At 38.4% G+C, this 19,722-nt stretch overlaps 2 protein-coding genes across 3 annotated transcripts in view; one reads left to right on the top strand and one right to left on the bottom strand.

Moving 5' to 3' along the window:
- The window catches only part of LOC137250389 (type-1 angiotensin II receptor-associated protein), a 91,037-nt gene that overhangs the window by 8,911 nt on the left and 62,404 nt on the right, over nucleotides 1-19,722 (top strand). The window contains exon 2 of one of the 2 annotated variants that reach the window (XM_067783082.1): nucleotides 7,880-8,025. The exons of the other annotated variant lie outside the window; for it this stretch is intronic. Within the exon in view, the coding sequence (XP_067639183.1) occupies nucleotides 8,020-8,025 (6 nt within the window). The 5' untranslated portion in view covers nucleotides 7,880-8,019. The remainder of the gene's footprint in view (nucleotides 1-7,879; nucleotides 8,026-19,722) is intronic. 2 annotated transcript variants of the gene reach the window in all.
- On the bottom strand, nucleotides 10,583-12,393 carry LOC137250390 (uncharacterized). The gene is made up of 4 exons (XM_067783083.1): nucleotides 12,255-12,393; nucleotides 12,007-12,193; nucleotides 11,513-11,652; nucleotides 10,583-11,296 (listed from the first exon to the last, which is right to left on the bottom strand). The coding sequence occupies exons 1-3, from the start codon at nucleotides 12,344-12,346 to the stop codon at nucleotides 11,569-11,571; spliced, it is 363 nt and encodes a 120-aa protein (XP_067639184.1). The 5' UTR covers nucleotides 12,347-12,393; the 3' UTR covers nucleotides 10,583-11,296; nucleotides 11,513-11,568.

Here is a 19,722-nt window from a genome sequence, read left to right as displayed (position 1 = left end):
GTGAGTTATGCGGCAGTTACCCACCGACGTGTGCCGTACCCACCAAAAACGTGTCAGCTGACACGACCTATCTTATGAGTGTGCAATGTAAACGAAAACTCACCGACGTGCAACGCCCGTACGTACGTAGCCCGGAACGTAGAAATCAAAACAATTTTGATTTTTTCCGTAAGAACGTGTCAGCTGATCGCTCTTTCACTAGACAGAGTTGCCTAGTAAACTTTTGTGCGCTAATTTTTGACCGTTTGCAGTTTTATGCAAAAACACCTAATTAAAGTTTGAAAAATTGTGAAAATAATTCTAAATAATTATGTAAAGGTGCAGATTATAAATATGTAATCTATTTATATTTATTTAATATTAATTCTAGCCTTTTACAACATCAAAAATTAAATTGGAAAAAGTTGATGTGTCCATAAGCATGCATGCAAAATGGGCAATGGCAACAGTGCTTATCTGTAAACAATACACACACAAATATGTTATGTACATGTACACAGACGCACACATTGATTCCTACGGGCTTGAGAGTTCGGTCAAACGTGCTTCGTACGACAACCGTCCTTACGTACGGCACACGTCGGTGGGTAACTGCCGCATTACTCTCTTGACAGCGATTAAGAGATTTACGGCCCTATTCTACAGTGGTAACAACTTAATTTTTTACCGGTTACGAAATCTTCTGGCAACTTTTACACCTTTTTGGTATTCTGAAGGTAAAAGTTGCCGGATAACAACGTAACCACTAAAATAGGTGGTAACATCGCCGTAACCACATAAAACAGCTGATGTTTACTCTGAAAAATAAATAAAGCGAAAGTGAAAATTAAATCGAGCATTTTAAAAACAAATAAACAAATACAAGGAAAATAAAAATTAGCCAAAACGTTTCAAACGCCAATAATCAGTTTAATATAATAAAAATGTCCAATTTACTATTATCGCTGCTTGCTGAAGATGAAGAATATGATGAAATTTTGGAACGGAGACATAACTTAAAGAGTCTTCGGGACAGTAGTGATCCTTTGAACCTTCCTTGTAGTACCTTCAAAGAGCATTTTCGTTTACCGAAAGAAGCCTGTAAAATACTTATAGAAGAGTTGTGGCCAAAGGATGACCAACCTACTTCTCTGCCTTTTGGAGTACGATTTTTTTGTTGTCTTACATTTTTAGCACATGGATCGTATCAAAAATGTGTTGCTAATAATATATACGCTGCGCTCAGCCAATCTTCTGCATCACGAGCTATCAAATACATTACAAATTTAATTGTTAAAGAAAAAGCATCTGAAGTTTTCCTACCACAAACGAGGAGCAGTTGGCTATAAAAGCAAGGTAACGTTGAAAGTAGAAACTTACAGATAGTACATGGGATAATATTTTTTGTTTCTACTTGTTTAGGTTCTACGCAAAGTTTGGTTTGAAGGGTGTTATCGGTGCAATCGATTGCACACATGTGGCGCTCATTTGTCCACCAAGAACTTTTCCGGCCAGACCGTGTAGCCTCTTCATGAATCGCAAAGGATACTACAGCGTCAATGTTGAAGCTGTTTGCAACGAAAACTTAAAGTTTCTGGCAATTGATGCAACTTTTCCTGGGTCATGCCACGACTCAGGTATATGGACAACATCAAACGTGCGTGCGTTTATGAGCGGGCAGAGAGGAAGCTTACTACTAGGTGATCAGGGTTACCCCTAGAGCCTTGGCTTATCACACCCTTAGCTCAGACCGCAAATCCTCGGGAACAAAAATTTTATAAAATACTTTGTAAGGCACCCTCACTAGGGTAGGCACCTTGTCGTTGGTGTGAGGGCTTAGCCGAACTCCATAGCGCCCGACTATGAGGCGGAGCTGTTTAGGACTGACATCTACGCCGTTTCGCCTCATACGAGGGCGGCGGGATGTCGGTGACCAAGAACTGCCACCCCCTAATCCAGGGTGTTATGCGGACCGTGCCTATTGGACGATTTGCAGCCAGGGGATAAATTCGGCTGTATTCGAACGGAGCCTTCCCGATACCGGGCCACCTCGGGAAGTATTAATGGCCTTACCACAGTAAGGGGCGCTGCTGTGGCATACGGTTCTTTCCCCGTATATAATACTGGCCGCTGAGCCCGCCTTGTCGGGCAGGTGGTCGTACGACCAAGATGAACGACTCATTACCTGACTGTAATAAGGACGATGTAAAGAGGAGGACTGAGTCGCAATCCAAGGACGACAAATACGAATTAAGCGATGCGTCGGACTCGGGGAGCGAGAGTAGTGCTGATTCAATGAATTCCGTGTTGGAGAAGCACACACATGAAAACGGAGTAGAAGAGTGGAGAAGGGTACGGAGCAGATGAAGTAAAAGAGCTCTCGCGCAGTACCGTGCAGCACTAAGAATTGTACAACGCTTGGGAGCAGTGGTCGACCCAACAGAAGTGGAGACCGAGCGCTTGGAATGGGCCCATGAAGCGGTAGAAGTAGGTCGAAGGCAGTTCAAAAGATTTGCTGCGAGAAACCCTCGGTTCTGCAACCGGTACGAGGAGGAAGAAGCGTCGAATGGCAGAATGAAGAGGCAACGTTTGTTATATACCACCAAACGCCAAATCAGTTTTCTACTGCAACTGACCTAGGGAGCTCGGAGCGAGCGTGCATGCTTGTTTTAACCGGGCTTAGTTACTCGGGAGGTCGGGGTTCTTGTTGCGATCCACCCTAGTGTGAGCGTATGTATATAACTATAAATTTTCATGCACTATGCGGACTAAACCGCCTAAAGACAAAGAGTCAAAATAAAAGCACAAAAGCAAAAAGCACACAGCCTATATTCGTTGCTTACTCTATTGACTGGCATAGTAGGAACGGACGGACTTCTTACAACAGTGGAATGAAAAACCTCAAGGTGAAGGTCGTAACACACAACCAAAAAAAAAAAACAGGACTACGCAAAAGTAAAGTGTGCCTCAGCAAAAGGAAAATATATACACCAGCGTGTGGAGGAGATAGGTGTCGTTACTCCTCTGAGTGTCTTCTCAATTCCCTGCCCTACCTTGTATTGAGAGTTACTGGCACTCTCCCATACCCAACCAAAATAAATGAACTCACGACTGCATATTTGGCTTACAAGACCATAACAATAATCTACACTTTATTCATTATTTTGAAAACTATGATTTAATAACCTTATGGATGTAAACTACTGTGCCGTTTATATTTCTGTACAGGCATTACTATAAAGGTTTTTACAAGTGGCTTAAAGCAACTTGCTTTGTGAAGCGACAAAGTGTTTCCAGTATTAAATAATTTCTTTATCATTTAAAAAAAAAATAACGTATATAAGTGTTGGAGGCAGCGATTATAATTAATTGGATTCTTAATCCCTTTGTAAATGATAACAACAAAACTCAAGAAAACAGTTTGTCTATTTAATTGAACTTTTCTTCAAGTTATCTTTCAAAAAAAAACGTTGCACATGTAAGAGAATAGCTACATTGAACATCTCTTAGCATTGCTAAGATTCGTTAGCATTGCAGCTACACTCCTCTCAATGAATGTATGACATCCGAAATTCATGTGTGGATCTACATACATATATTATTTTCATTTTATGTATCTATTCCTATTGAAATTTTGTAGGTATAAAATGAAACTTATCGTTCAATAAAAACTAAGTAGCAAAAAAAACTTTCCTTAAATTGGTTTATAGGTTTATATCAATTAAGCGTTTCGGCAACGCCGTTTCTACTATTTCCAGCCTATAAAAAAAATCAACGTTTGCTTAGTGTTTATCGCAAGAACTTTTCTAAAGAATCTGTATCCTTTTACAATGTTAGTTGGGTTAAATACCCAAAAAAATCTGTTAAATTACGATTTCCACATCTGTAATGAATTCCGAACAATAATTCATCGTGAGTTCATTCAGACCATTTGCACGTATATATGTATATACATACGTTTGTTTACAAGTAGAATATCCCACTGATGTGTATCACCCCCAAAGCGAGGTGTGGAAATGAAATTTAGTTAAACACGAATGAAAATCATTCAAACTATGAATACTGTTTACTCACGCTTTGAATGATTTAAGCAGAAAAAAGAATACGGTAGTTGGCGTACTCTAGTATTTTTGTTAAAAAAAATATATACGATTACAAATATATACATATGCATATAGCTAAATTTAAATTAGGGTAGGACTTACGTTATCCAACGTTGTTTGCGCAAACATGTTGTGATAAATGAGTACCTATATCCAAATGTGTGCTTCTCTTATTACAGATCTTTCTTCGTATTTACTTATCAAAATAGCTTTTACAGTTTTTAAAGTAAATTTTGTAGTATATTTGGCGACTATAAATTGCTTAGACTTCGAGTCGTGTTGTAATCAAAGTTGTTTGCAGTTTTCTTAACTTCGCCTCAAATTGAAATATGCAAAAAAAATATTCTTTAGCTAGTTTCCATTATATATCGCCTTTTTCTTTTCTTTTTTTTTTATCTGAGAAAGAAAGGGTGGAGGCGGTGATATAAGAATATGCAGTAGGCGACCACCTTCTAAAATCGTCCACTTCTTGTCGGAACCCGCCAATTACACTGGACCACGAATTTCAACTTTTTCTCTTTACCAGAAACGCCGTTATGAAATTCGTATGTAAAATCACCCCCTGATTTCGAAAATTGAGTTCATTTTTGATTCTATGGTACGGTTTTTGAGATATTTGCAATTTACCGTTATTCGAAAAAACCAAAAAGATGGCTCTCTTTAATTACGTATATCTCACGAACGGGTAAAGCAATTGCAAAAAAGTTTACAGATCTGGATATACTGAGGATCTACAAGCGCGAAATTACCAGGGCGAAGAGAAACTCATGGAAAAGTTTCTGTACGGACATAGAGTGCTCCAGCGAAACAGCACGGTTGAAAAAAGTCCTAGCAAAGGGAAACATAGTCCAGGGACTAATAAGGAAAGAGAACGGGGAATGGTCACGTAATAGTGAGGAATCCCTTGAGGTGCTTCTCGATACACATTTCCCATCGGGAGACGGTTTAGAGGAGCCAGCAGACATCACTCACACTTCGATCACGGAGCTAGTAGTGCCGGGCTTGGTGACCGATACCAAGATCGAGTGGGCAGTGAAGACGTTTTCTAAGTTTAAATCGCCGGGCCCAGATGGTATATTCCCGGCCATGCTACAAGTCTCAAGTAGGGCGGTCGTGGAATGGCTTAAAATAATATTCGATGGGTGCATACGACGGAATCATGTACCGCACTCTTGGAGAACTGCTCGTGTAGCGTTTCTACCAAAGGCGGGGAAGATCGGTCACATGTATTCCAAAGACTATAGACCCATTAGCTTAACATCATTTCTGCTCAAAACCTTTGAGAGGCTGATAGATGTGTACATGAAGTCCAACGTGGATGAAGAGCTGCTCTCCACAACACAGCATGCGAACACCAAAGGCAAGTCAGTAGACACCGCATTGCATAGGGTGGTAATAAGCATAGAGAAATCCCTGGAATATAAGGGGTATGCTCTAGGAGTCTTCTTGGACATTGCCGGGGCTTTCAATAATGTTGCAAAATGGGCGATTATGGATGGTCTTAATTACATTAAAGTACATCCTGCCTTAATCAGATTGATCGGCTGCATGTTAAATTGCAGAAAGATTACATCACAATGGGGATTGTACGAGGCCACGAAATCAGTGGACAGGGGCACGCCGCAAGGAGGGGTGCTATCACCTCTGCTGTGGACGCTGGTCATCAACCAACTGCTCAGGCAATTCGATGAGGGACCCGTAAAACTTACGGCTTACGCAGATCACGTTGCAATTGTCATAAGTGGAAAGTGCCTTCCAACGATTAGTTCTTTGATGGATCGGGCGCTTCGCGATATTCATACCTGGGCATCTAATGTCGGGTTGAAAGTCAATGCGGAGAAGACGGATATGGTCTTGTTTACAAAGAGGTACAAGGTCCCAAATTGGACCAGGCCTAAGTTAGGAGGGGTGACCTTACAGGAAAAACCCTGCACAAAATATTTAGGAATCATCCTAGACAGTAAGCTGTCATGGAAGCTCAACGTGGAGGAGAGGGTCAAGAAGGCCTCAACGGCACTCTATGCATGTAAAAGAATGCTGGGGTGTACGTGGGGCCTATCGCCCTCTCTTTCTCATTGGGTTTTTACAGCGATTGTAAGCCCTATTCTATACTATGGAGTTCTTGTTTGGTGCAAAGCCACACAAAAAACAACATACCTCAAAAAATTAGAGGGGGTATGCAGAGTATCGATGCTTAGCATTACGGGAGCCCTGAAAACAACCCCGACGGCTGCACTGTATGCCATTTTGCACATCCCACCTGTAGACCTGGTAGCAAAGAACAAAGCGTTAACGACCGAAACCAGGCTCGGTGCTTCGGGGCAGCTTGAGCGCCGACCATATGGCCATAGTAGTATAGCGTCATCAATCACAAGACGAACAGACTACATGATTCACTATCTGCGCTTCGAGGGAGATCTTAAGGCCACAATAGAGGTGGACGGTTGGCGCAAGGGTGCGCAAATGGCGGACGAGGCGATACATGTGTACACCGATGGTTCCAAAGTAGTGGAAGGAGTAGGGTCTGCGGTATACTGCGCTGATCCGGAAATAAGTAGATCCTACAGGCTGCCGGATTACTGTAGCGTTTTCCAAGCGGAAATATTAGCCGTAACCAAAGCAGTAGAAACCCTGGAAGAGAATAGCTTAAGCTGCAACCGTGTTAACTTTTATATTGACAGTCAAGCAGCAATTAAGGCAATAATCTCGCATAGCACAGCATCTAAATGCGTGTTAGAGTGTAAGCAGTCTCTGGAGAGAATCGGGACAGGGAGAAGCATACATCTATATTGGGTCCCAGGGCATATGGGAATAGATGGGAATGAAAAAGCGGACGAACTAGCTAAAAAGGGCGCATCCCTTGAAGCTTGCTCCGTAGATGTCCCAATTAGATTGGGCAAGATTAAGCGAAGGCGAGAGGTGCACATGATCGACCAAGCGGGAAAGGCGTGGGTTCAAGCGCGGGGCTGTAAAGTTTCGAAGATTAAGTGTAGGTCTTACAACCTTAGACTAACACAGTTGCTCCTATCATTAAAAAGAGAGGACTGTAAACTCATGACGGGTATTCTGATTGGGCACTGCCTTCTGTCGTCACATGCCTTTAAACTAGGCTTGGTCAGTGATAGAAGATGTAGGAAGTGCGGGTTGGAGGAGGAAACGATCGAGCACGTTCTGTGCTCGTGCCCTGCACTTGCCAGGCTAAGACTCCAGCTATTAGGAGTGATACAGCTGTCGGATCTAGAAGCAGCAAGTGGCTTAAGTCCTAGGAAGCTTCTAGTATTTGCCAAGAGGACGGAGTTACAAACTTCTGGTAACACTACGGACTCAATCAGTCTTTGTGAGGTCCTCATGGACCGGTCAGTTCAACCTACCTACATTGTAAGGCAAGGAATGTTATTGAAAGGGGATTTGGAGTGGGTTAAGTCACGTTTTCGATGCTTGGCACAACATCGCACTTTAAATTATAGTCCCGAAAGAGTAACTATAATTGCAAACGCCTGCTTTATTCTTCACAATGTTGTAAGAAAAAATTTTCCGAGTGACGAAGTGGAAATTGAAGAAGTGGAGCCAGACGAGGAAACGACTGCACCAGAAATTGCCACCAACACCCATCTTCACCGCCAAGGCAAAAGGATTCGCCAGCAGTTAATCAACCATATACCCTGACTGTGCCTGTGAATAGGATAATAAAATAATATATGTAAACAAAACACAAACAAATACTGAAGAATGAATAAAAATTTTGACAAAATTTCAAATTTTCAAAACTTTTTATTAATTATATGATTGACTTGCAGGTTTCTTATTTGTGGGTTTACATGATTCAATTACTAGAGGTTTGTTCTCCAACTGACAGCAGAGCTTTGACACTCCCAAATTCTAAAATCACTCCGGGTTGCATTTCTGTAGGAAGGAAAAAGGGGAATAACTTTTCCCCATGATGGTAAGAATGGTAGTAGACTAGTAAGAAAGGTAGTATATTAATAGTTATCAATTTTGCATTTTAAAGTATGTTTACACGCATAGACGAAATAAATAAGTACATATGTATAACCGTATTACTGTTCCTGAATAATTGGCCTCTCTTCGCTGCACTGCGTTAATTTTTGCACAAATAAAAAGATGATTGTTTAGTTTTTGCAAGACGTTATAGTTTCAGTTTTTAAAATTTTCTTTAGTTATTAATGATTTTACACAATTCACTTTTTACAAACATTTAATACTAAATGAAATTAGTTTCAATATACATACATATATTCAAACTAAATATATGTATGTACACGATTGGTATGCAAAGATAACCAAAAGAAGCGCGCCCGCGATTGCCGGCTATTGGTTTTTGACTAGTTCATTGCAGTGCATTACTCAACTCTAAAAAAGTTATGAATTAAAAAAAAAAACACCGTTTTTGTTTTCAAAGTGCTGAAACTGAAAAACTAAAAAAAAACTTTAAAAATTTTTTTGTATTTTTTCCGAAAAGTACATTTAAAAATAAATTTTTTAAAAAAAAAGATCGCAAACGGTCAATTTTTGAAAAAGTTATAGCATTTTGAAAAAACACCGTTTTTTTTTTTTAAATTCATAACTTATTTTGAGTTGGACATCGCATAGCCCACTCCGGGATTAGTGGGGATGATTGCAGAATTGAAGTTTTTTATGAGAAAAAAAAAAAAAAAATGGCGAAATTCGTAAAATCTCGAAAAACTGAAAAATTACAAAAAAAACTTTAAAAATTTGTTTGTATTTTTTCCGAAAAGTACATTGAAAAACAAATTAACAAAAAAAAAGATCCCAAACGGTAAGTTTTTGAAAAAGTTATAGCATTTTGAAAACAAAAACGGTGTTTTTTTTTAAATTCATAACTTTTTTTGAGTTGGTTGAAAAAATTTGAAAAACTTCTGAAAAACGTCTTTCGTAAGCTAGAAAAAGAAGAAAAACTTTCAGCCAATTCTAAAGGGGTCGGGTTCAAAATTGGTCGAAATGGGATGGAATACCCCATATGTACTTTGTATCAATTTCTTACAAATACATAATTCTTGTATGCTCACATTGTCCGTTAAATGCACCGGTAAGCAAGACAAGATTTTCACAGGTGCTATGAATGCGAATTGGAGAAAATTCGCTTAAACCATTCGACAGTATATGACCAAACCTTCAAATATTCATGAACAGTTTCAATGGAAAAAGTGATTTTATTATAAATATTTTCATTAACATTTTAATTTAAATTTTACTTTAATATAGTAAATTAGTTGTAAGTGAATTTTAAAATATTTGCTACAACTTGGTTATTTTAACTGAAATATATATTGTGTGTTAAATAATTATCCATTTATTTCATTCTATGTTATAATATAATTATAGGTGACTTAATTCTAAAATCACAACACGGCCTGGTTGTAAAAGGCGATACGCCCCCATAAGACATGAAAATAAATAAAAATGTTTACCAATTGCAATAATAATATATTAGGCATAGCTTTACAACAAGTTGCGCTCGCAAATGTTAGTTGTTCGTCGGTTTGTTGAAAATTGTCCAATCCGGTATCACGATTGCCGTTAAGGATTCAGGTTCGGCCCTAACCTCAAGAAGTTCATTTCGAAAATTGGTCCGATATGGTCGAGTATCACGGAATGCGCATCACTGCCAGTTATAAAATTAATAAATTATAATGACTTACATATGTTTAGTATATGTAACTAGAGTTATTAATATTATTACACAAAATTGGTTTTCATTCAAAATCTTGTAATGATAAAGAACCAAAGGCGTGTACGACTCTTATTTTGTCCATGAGTGTATGTGTGTGCTTTCAACTAATTTAAACAGGCTAAAACTGAAAGTGAACTACTTATGCATACCTTAATATGTGTGCTTAAAATGTGCAGAACCGGTCACTCACCGTCACAATGGTTTTGGATGGGTGTCCTTTATTTTTGATTAATCTGAAAAATGGTCACGAATAAATTTTGAATTTATGTTTTACAATTAATTGTCTTACCTCAAACTAAGCAATCGAATTCACAACAATTAAACTGCAGCAGCGGGTATTTCGTAATGCTTAACACCTGCAAAATCAAGAATAGTTCCTGTATATTGCTTCATTATTAAATTTTTGTCTAAACTTACCAATTTTCATGTGATCAAAACAATTTCTTTTTTTTTTTTTCAAAAATAAATAAAAATTACATCGTCAAATAGATATAAGTGTTGCTGAAATATATTTTTATTCTAAGATTTTGCCTTTAACTCATTTTTTTAAACAAACTTGCCAAGAAGCAACACAGTCAGGGGATGTCAGTTCAACTTGGGAGCAAGATGGCCGCAATTGTCAAAAATTCTGGCTGTCGAGCAAACCTCTTGTGATTGAATCATGGTGGGTTTATATTTCTAAATAAGTCAATAACAAAAAAATAGTACTGAGAAACTTCTTTGATAATTTTGTTTCGTAGTAATGAGTTTGATCACATTCCATATTGCTTACTTAAAAACTAATATACATTTGTTTATAAAGTAAATAAAATAGCAAACAGTACAGAATAGTCTGTTTTTAAGTTTTTAAATAAGTTTATCACATTTCATATTGGTTATTTAAAAAGCAAAAATTACTGCACTATATTGATACATTTAAAATTAAAAGAAATTCGTTTTAAATGAAATAAAAATTCAATAATATAAAACAAATAAAAATTAATTCAGTCTTTTTTAATTTCTTAAATTACTTAATACTTAAAAAAAGGAATTCAATTTTCTTAAGCTAAACTTAAAGCATACTGGTTGACATCATACGAGCTTAGTCCTGGTGTTTTCTTTGCAATGCCACTATCTCCTGAATTGCCGCAGCCAACGACATCAACCCATTTCCCAAATTGTCTAGGGACTCAGCCAGTCTTGACTGTTCATGACGTCTGTTCCTCATGTCCTGTTGCACCAATTCCAAAATTTCATCCTTAGCGCTCCTTCTTCTGTTGCGTGACGTTGACAACAAAACTTGTCTGGGCGTATTAGCATTCGGCGCGGCAGAATTGCTCGCAGCAGCACTACGTGGCACGGGATTGGGAGTAACAGGACGTGAGGAAGTTCGACTGGGCGATTCACTTACCACTAAGCAAAACGAGGCAAACTCGTTCGGATCGTCCGCAAAAGCAGGTGGTGGAATTTCCAGTGGTAATTCCTCTGGCGTTGGAGGAACATTTTAGGCATTGTTGGCGTTCTATTAATAAAAAAAAGTATTATCGTCACACATTTTTTTACAATATAAAAATGTAATACTACAATATCGGCAGTATAGTTTAAGTATATGAAAACATATTTCAATTCTTAAATAAAAATGCAAGAAATGCATATATGTACATGGGCATAATAATTACACACATACACAACCAGCGGTTATTATTGTATTACACAAGTTTATTACAAATATATTTACCTGGAAGCCGAGCCTTGAGGTTGAGTGGCCCTCCACAGCAGCAATCCCAAACACCTCTAACGCTTGCTGCTCGAAGTCAGTGAGCTCTGCCACAGGATTTTGTCCACCACCTGCAACTGTTTTCGCCAGTTTCGCAAACTCTGAAATTATAAATAAAGACAAAAAATCAGTTCTTACCCTCTTTCCAATAATAATTTAGTAGTATGTAGTTATGTATGGTATTATTCTGGTGTTTGTGGCGCTCATACATGCTTTGTTATGCCAAGTACAAATTTCAACAACTAATAACTTATAAATAAGAATTTTAGTATTTAATTACACAGGTGCGCTGTTCTATGTTATTAAACATTAAAATGTGTACTTGACACAGAAATCCTGCAGTTTGCATTACTCCGGCTACGTGTTTGAACGCACAATCACGCTGTAGCCGGAGTAAATTTTTGGCACACAAAACAACGCAAAACCCTTAATTATATAAAAATCAATTTGCTTACCTCTCGCCAGGTATCGCATGTTCTTGATGGCCCCACCATCGCATTCAATTTAGATGAGAGCTCCTCCCACATACTTTGAACCTGATTTGGCGATGTGGGGCAGTTTTTACCCTGCAGGAGCTCGGGATGATCCCTACAATATGCCACATATAGTCGAAACTGGGACGTGGTGGTACGTGCATATTTTCTATAATTAAAATAAATAATTAATAATGAATTTAACAAAATATTTACTAAAATTTACTTACTTGTTGATTTCCATTTTCCTTTTTTCTTCTTTTGATTGCAAAAACATATGTTTTTCAATTCCACCATACACACTGGTGAGTTTCTTCGTCATGACAGCGTTACCATTTGCTCAGAATCGCGGTTACATTTGGAGGTTACGACTTTTGGTAATTTTGTTTTCCGATAACAATTTTACCGGTTACGCGCAGCATAGGGCCGTTAGCATTTAGTTTGTAGATAAAGTATGTGGCAGTTGTCTTAATGGAATAAGACACAACATAGCATTTGTTTGAATTTAAAAATAAGTTATTGTCTGCACACCATCCTGCAATAGAGCCCAGATCAGAACCGTTAGAAATAAAATAAATAAATAAATGTAAGGCGCGATAACCTCCGAAGAGATTTTAGGCCGAGCTTCTCTTCCAATTTACGTGCTCCTTTTTTTTAATTTTTCCTACAAATTGGTGGGACGGGACCTACTTGTTTTATGCCGACTCCGAACGGCAGATGAGTTTTCACTGAGAGCTTTTCATGGCAGAAATACACCTTTCTTCTAATTGAAAAACCTTATTTCTAAAATTTTGATGTTGCTTTGCCCGGGGTGTGAACCCAGAGCATTCGGTGTGGTAGGCGAAGCACGCTACCATCACACCACGGTGGCCGCCAATAGTTAGAAATAGTTTCACAAATAAATAGTATTTTTTGTGAAATATATAGTTTTAGTGTTATATTTCAATCATTAAAGGGGAGGAGTGATGGGGAAACATATTGAGTAAAAAGTGCTAAGTCAGGAGAAAAAATTTGTTTTGAGTGAGGAAATTGTGCTAAGTCATAAAATAGCTGCTGAGTTAGCACATGATTTTTATTTATCTTTTTCAAAGCTTCTACACTCAAAGTATTGCAACTAAGGTATCCTCATTCACAGTTTTGAAAAAAAGGTTATTTCAAAAATTATTCAGTTTTTTTCGTCTCCTGTAAAATTTGTAAAAAGTGACTTAGCACATTTTCACATTAAGCTAACGATATCTGACTTTGTGTCCAATGTTTGCGAGCAGTGTTGTTTTTTTAATCACAAAAACATTCTCGCTGTGGACGTGGGAGGTCTTTTGCTGTATTGAATGCGGTACATTCACTCACAAATAGTCATCAAAGCAAAAGTTCAAGGAAACTAGCAGTTTCAACAGGTTTGGACCCTAGGGAAGTTGGTGTTAGAGGCGTAGGTCCCACTTTACAATTGAAAATGTGGTTTGTGTCAAGTGGGGACACATCGCATTTAAGAACATACATTACATCATTATCCCCCAGCGGGTTATGGGGTTAGAATATACCCGCGGTAGCTATGCCTGTCGGAAGAGGTGACTAAATACCAAATAGATTCAAGGAGTTGTGAGGCGCAACCCTTTCAAGAAGCTGCCAGCTCAATATACAGCTTCTCTAAACCCAATTGTCAACCTCACCTATCCGTGGCGAATCATTAACAGTCGAGGTTGTGGCGACCCTGAACTCCTCACGGATGTAGGATGTGGGAGGGCCTAGAAAGTCGCATGTGGTCATACCAAATCGTTCCCGAGATGGTCGGGCTTGGTACCGGACGTTCAGGATCTTCATCCGGCAAAGGACCATCAACATCGAGAACACTCCCCAAGGCCTTCGGGAAGTGTCCTTATCGCTACAGCAAGGACATACATTACGGACGTTTGAGTTGATTGGACAAGTAAGCGTTTAACCTGTTACAGTATCCAGAACGAAGTTGGTAATTGGTGACTAGTGTATCCTTTGGTAGTGTGATTTCTTCTTCTGCAAGACTAGGATATCGTATATTGATAACGGCGTTCAACGGGCGCGTCAAAGGCGTTTACCGATTCTATGTGGGTTTTGCCTAGGGCCTCCGCCTGCTTGTCTGTATCAATCCGCTGTGTTAACAGCTGCCGGAAATCATCATAGTGCTTATGGGGATGTTCTCTTAACCGGCGTGGAAATGATGTTGTTGTAGCAGAAATTATAGTAACTTCTTCGGGTGGGGAAGGGAGCTTTGATTTATAAAAGTTAAACAGAAGCGGGGATAGAACACCATCTTGTGGTAACCTCTGTTTAGTTCTAAATTGAACCGACGCTTGCCGACTATTCAGATAATTTGCGGTCCATCTTTTTCGACAAGGGGAAGGGTTGAACTTTTAATGTCTTGGAGTAGCGTGCCGTGGTTGACTGTATCCAGAGCTTTTGACAGGTCGAGTGCCACTAGCTGCGTCCTATGACGAGATTTTTCCTGATTTTAAAAAAATGCAAGGCGTGATAATCTCCCAAAGCGATTTTAGGCCGAGTTTCTTTTCTAATTTTCGTCGTGGTCCTTTTAATTTTTCCTAAAAAATTAACGGGACTGGACCTACCAAAGCAGATGAGTTTTCACTAAGAAGCTTTTCATGGCAGAAATACACTCCTAGAGCTTTCTAAATCACTGCCGATGGGCGGCTCCGCTTGGAAAATCTTTTTATTCCTATTGGAAAGTTTTCTTTCTAAATATGTGATGTTGCTCAGGATCTTCGGTGTGGTAGGTGGGGCACGCACCCACCATGGCGGCCGCCTGATTTAGCCCGTATTTTATCTAAGTGCTTATGACGTTTAGCGTTGTGGTAATACTAGTGCTATGCGTTTTGCAGAAGCCATGTTCATGGGTGGCTAAGCGAAGATTCGCAGTTAAATGAGGGAGCAGGGCGGTTTCCAGTGTCATCGCTCTGGGGAAAGGAGTGAATTCGGCCGATGTGGCTCGCCTTCTTTAGCTGACTTCCCATGCTTTTGTAGTGGAATTATCCTTGCCATTTTCCATGGTTCAGGAATGACGAAAGGACTTCAACGAAAGGTTGTAAACGTGTGTTAGAGAGTTTATTCCTTCACCGCCAACGTTTTTTAGCATTGGAATGGCTTTTCCGTTGTTGTTGTTGTTGTAGCAGTGGCCCCATCCAATAGGCGCGACCGATCACAAATTATCATCAATATCATCTAACGGGAGTCCAAGAAAACTTGCAGTTTAAACAGGGGTGGCCCATAGTGAGAGGGGTGTTAGAGGCGTTGGTTCCACATTGCAATTGAAGAGATGGTTGGTGTCATGTAGGAACACATTGCAAGCAGGACATACATTTTATCGACGTGGATGTCCAATATGGTTGACATTTGTCGTGTTCATGTTGTAAATAAGGGCGCCAATGATTTGGTTGTTGTTGTTGTTGTAGCAGTGGCGATGATTTACTCGGTGACAATGTCGCGAGGCGAAAAAACTGGAGAGATCAGGGAGATAGCTTATTATTTTATTACAGAGCTCATCGATGAGTGGACCTGGGCCTGTGGCTATTATTGTGCAGTCATCGACGTAGGATACAATAGATACAATAGTGACTCCCGAAAGTCTTGGGGAGTGTTATCGATGTTGATGGTCCTTTGCCGGATGCAGATCCGGTACCAAGCCCGACTATCTCGGGAACGATTTGTTATGACCACATGCGTCCTTCTAGGCCATCCCGCCCTCCCACCGTCTAGATCCATGAGGGGTTCGGGGTCGACAGAGCCTCGGCTGTTAATGAAACAGGATTCGCCACGGATAGGTGAGGTTGACAATTGGGTTTGGAGAAGCTATATATTGCGGTGGCAACCTGAAAGGGTTGCGCTACACAATCCCTTGAATCTATTTGGTATTTTAGTCGCCTTTTACGACAGGCATACCTACCGCGGGTATATTCTAACCCCCTATTTTGCTTGTCTCCAAGTTTAAATCATATTTGCATACGATTGTATTCACAACAAGCGCTGACTCAATATCGTTCGCCTCAATGCAATGAAATGTAAAACATTTGATATACTTTTCTGTGCGGAATGTTTAGAGTGTCCCCTACACTGCAAGCTTTTATTGTTGCGATAAGCATTAACAGCAACAACAGTAGCTGCAAACATTAAATGCAAGACAATCAATGAGTTTAAATTGTAGTTGTTCTAACCCCCCACATCATTTTTGTAGTTTTAAGCATTAATAGCCTTATATTTACATAGGTACATAATTATTTTCATACGGTTGTATGCGAGGTGGAACCGAATTCCCCCAGCGGGTTAGGGGGTCTGAATATACCCGCGGTAGGTATGCCTGTCGTAAGAGGCGACTAAAATACCAGATTCAAGGGGCTGTGTAGCGCAACCCTTCAGGTTGCCAGCGCAATATACAGCTTCTCCAAACCCAATTGTCAACCTCACCTATCCGCGGCGAGTCCTGTTTCACTAACAGACGAGGCTCTGGCGACCTCAAGCTCCTCAAGGAACTTGGGGATGGGGAGGGAGGGATGGCCTGAAGGTTTAATGTGGGCATATAAATCGTTCCCGAGATGGTCGGGCTAGCACCTTAATGGTGCTGTGTTACCGGATCTGTATCCGGCAAAGGACCATCACATCGATAACACTCCCCAAAACCTTCTGGGAGCAACCTTATCGCTACAACAACAACAAAAACAACAACAGGTGGAACCGAGGATGTGGCGAAGAATAAAAATTAATCGGTGGTGTGCAATAACGCCCGCGGGCGTTATTTCTTTTTTGTTTTTTGGGAACTAACGCCCGCGGGCTTTATATCTTTTTTAAAAAGGAAATAACGCCAATAAGGTGGTGTTATTTCTTCTTGAATAGGGAAATAACACCCGCTTACAAAAGGAAATAATGCCCGCGGGCTTTATTTTATTTTTTTTTCTAAAGGGAGATAAAGCCTTTTTAAAGGAAATAACGCCTACTTCCCTATTACCATTTATAACTTACTGCATTTTGTTTTAGGAATAGTAAGTAGAAAAATTTCCAGACAACCTGCCATAGCTGCGCAGATAGATCCATTTCGAAGGGTGCTAAGCCCTCATCATCACTACGCTTTAGGCACGCTGCGCTTAGCTAATAAAAAAAAAATTATTGTTCTGGCCTTGAGCTTGAATTGAACCTTGAATCCTTTATCAATGGGCCGAATCACCCCACTCCCTTTTTTAAATTTGAAGTTTTTCCTATTTACTGTTATAAATACATTTGGGAAATGAAATACCATTGATATAAAGCTATTTTTTGGAGAGATATAGCTTATTTTATTCGTTCACGACTCTTTTAAAAATCTTTTATATAAAAGTGGGCGTGGTCCTTAACCGATTTTGTAAATTTTTCTTCAAAGCATTCCTTATAGTAAAGGTAACCTCTCTGCCGAATATTGTTACGATAGGTTTAACGATTTTTGATTTATGATTAATAATATTTGTAAAATTGATTTTAGCACAAGTGAGCGGTGCCACGCCCATTTAAAAAAAAATTTTAAATTTTTATCAAGAGTCTCAATATAAGTCCACACATCAAATTTAAACATTCTAGGTGTATTATTTACTAAATAATCAGGTTTTTTTGTGTGTTTCCAAAATGTTATATATATAAAAAGTGGGCGTGGTTATCATCCGATTTCGCCCATTTTCAATACCAATCTATTTTGGGTCGTGTACCAAACTTGGTGAAGATATCTCAATATTTATTCAGACGGATGGACGGACATGGCTCAATCAAATTTTTCTTTCGATACTGATGATTTTGACATATGGATATCTCGATTCCTTTATACCTGCACAACCACCCGTTATCCAATCAAAGCTAATACACTCTGTGTGCAAAGCACGCTGAGTATAAAAATATTAAAATATAACAAAAGTAGAATAAAACCAAATAAAATAAATTAAAGATGATGAATAAAGTAAAAAAAAAAATAAATAAAACAATATCAAAAATATAAATTAAAAAAAAAAAAAAAATAAATAAAGTGATTTGTGTTTAAAGTTACTAACATCACTTTTGACACCTTTTTCATTAAACTTCGTGTTTTTAAAATTAAATTTGGAATAAAAAATCGTGCGATTTTTTATTATTTTTTTTAATTCATTTTTTAGATATTGTTTTATTTAATTTTAATTATTTATTTATTTATTAGTCTACAAACTTAACAATTAATCAGACTCAATGTAGTTACGAATTACAGATAAATTACAGGAGCATACAAAGTGAAATTTATACATATTATAAAATACGAGCCGAACCCGTGCGCATCTTGCGCAACCAATATAAAAGTCTCTTATCAAATATCAACAGAAATCAGCTGTTCTATCAATCAATTAAAACTTACAGTTTGCGCTGTCATCTGGCGTATGGTAGCAACTGCCGGTAATACAGTGCAAATATTCACAATAGTGCCATAGTACAAATAGATTTCTTTTGCGCTCACAATCGTTTATTTTTAACAAATTATTTTAATAAAATATAGCTAAACAAAAGCTCTACGACAAAAATTGCCCAAAGCTCGCTAATAGCCCGAATCTCCATCTTTACAACCAAAACTTTATTTATAGATTTGGAATCCAAATAAGAGCGAAAAAAGGACCCGCACATAGAAACAGCAATTAGAAATAATATATATGATGTATTATACATATTATTATAAAATCAGTTGTCGGGATGCACTGTGTTGCCGAGCAACGGGAATTGATTATTAGTGCTGTCGGAATGGACGTGATTTCGAGTAGCTGATGTATATTTAACACGCAATGAGTAGAACTGCGGTGTGTGGGAGGCTGGAAAGGCGGTGATACCAAGTCACCCGTGCAAAATTACTGGAGCTGGTTGTAGGGTCTATATTTAGCTGTTTACTCTATTTTATTTATGTCAATACTTTAACTTGTTTTTCTACTTGCAATATTTCAATATTTCTAATTAACTATGTTACCTTTGTAAAATTAAAATTTTTGTATCTGACAATATTGAAAAAAATTATTCAATTTTGTATTAACTTTGATTGTATAACGGTTGGTTGTACAGGTATAAAGGAATCGAGATAGATATAGACTTTCATATATCAAAATCATCAGTGTCGAAAAAAAATTTGATTGAGCCATGTCCGTCCGTCCGTCTGTCCGTAAGCCCGATGGCTTGAGTAAATATTGAGATATCTTCACCAAATACACGAGCTTATCTGGACCCAGAATAGATTGGTATTGAAAATGAGCGAAATCGGATGATAACCACGCCCACTTTTTATATATATATTTTGGAAAACACAAAAAAACTGATTATTTAGTAAATAATACACCTAGAATGTTGAAATTTGACGTGTGGACTGATATTGAGACTCTTGATAAAAATTTGAAAAATGGACGTGGTACCGCCCACTTGTGATAAAATCAATTTTACAAATATTAATCAAAAATCAAAAATCGTTAAACCTATCATAACAAAATTCGACAGAGAGGTTGCCTTTACTATAAGGAATGCTTTGAAGAAAAATTAACGAAATCGGTTAAGGACCACACCCACTTTTATATAAAAGATTTTTAAAAGGGTCGTGGACAAGAATAATAAGCTATAACTTAGCAAAAAATAGTTTTGAATCAATGATATTTCACTTATCAAGTTTTATTGTTAGAGGAAATTGGGAGATATTTTTTT

The sequence above is a fragment of the Eurosta solidaginis genome, chromosome 4 (assembly GCF_040869045.1).
Source record: "Eurosta solidaginis isolate ZX-2024a chromosome 4, ASM4086904v1, whole genome shotgun sequence".
NCBI lineage: Eukaryota > Metazoa > Arthropoda > Insecta > Diptera > Tephritidae > Eurosta > Eurosta solidaginis.
The sequence above is the reverse complement of the archived record's forward strand: the minus strand, read 5'-3'. Positions and strand labels throughout refer to the sequence as shown.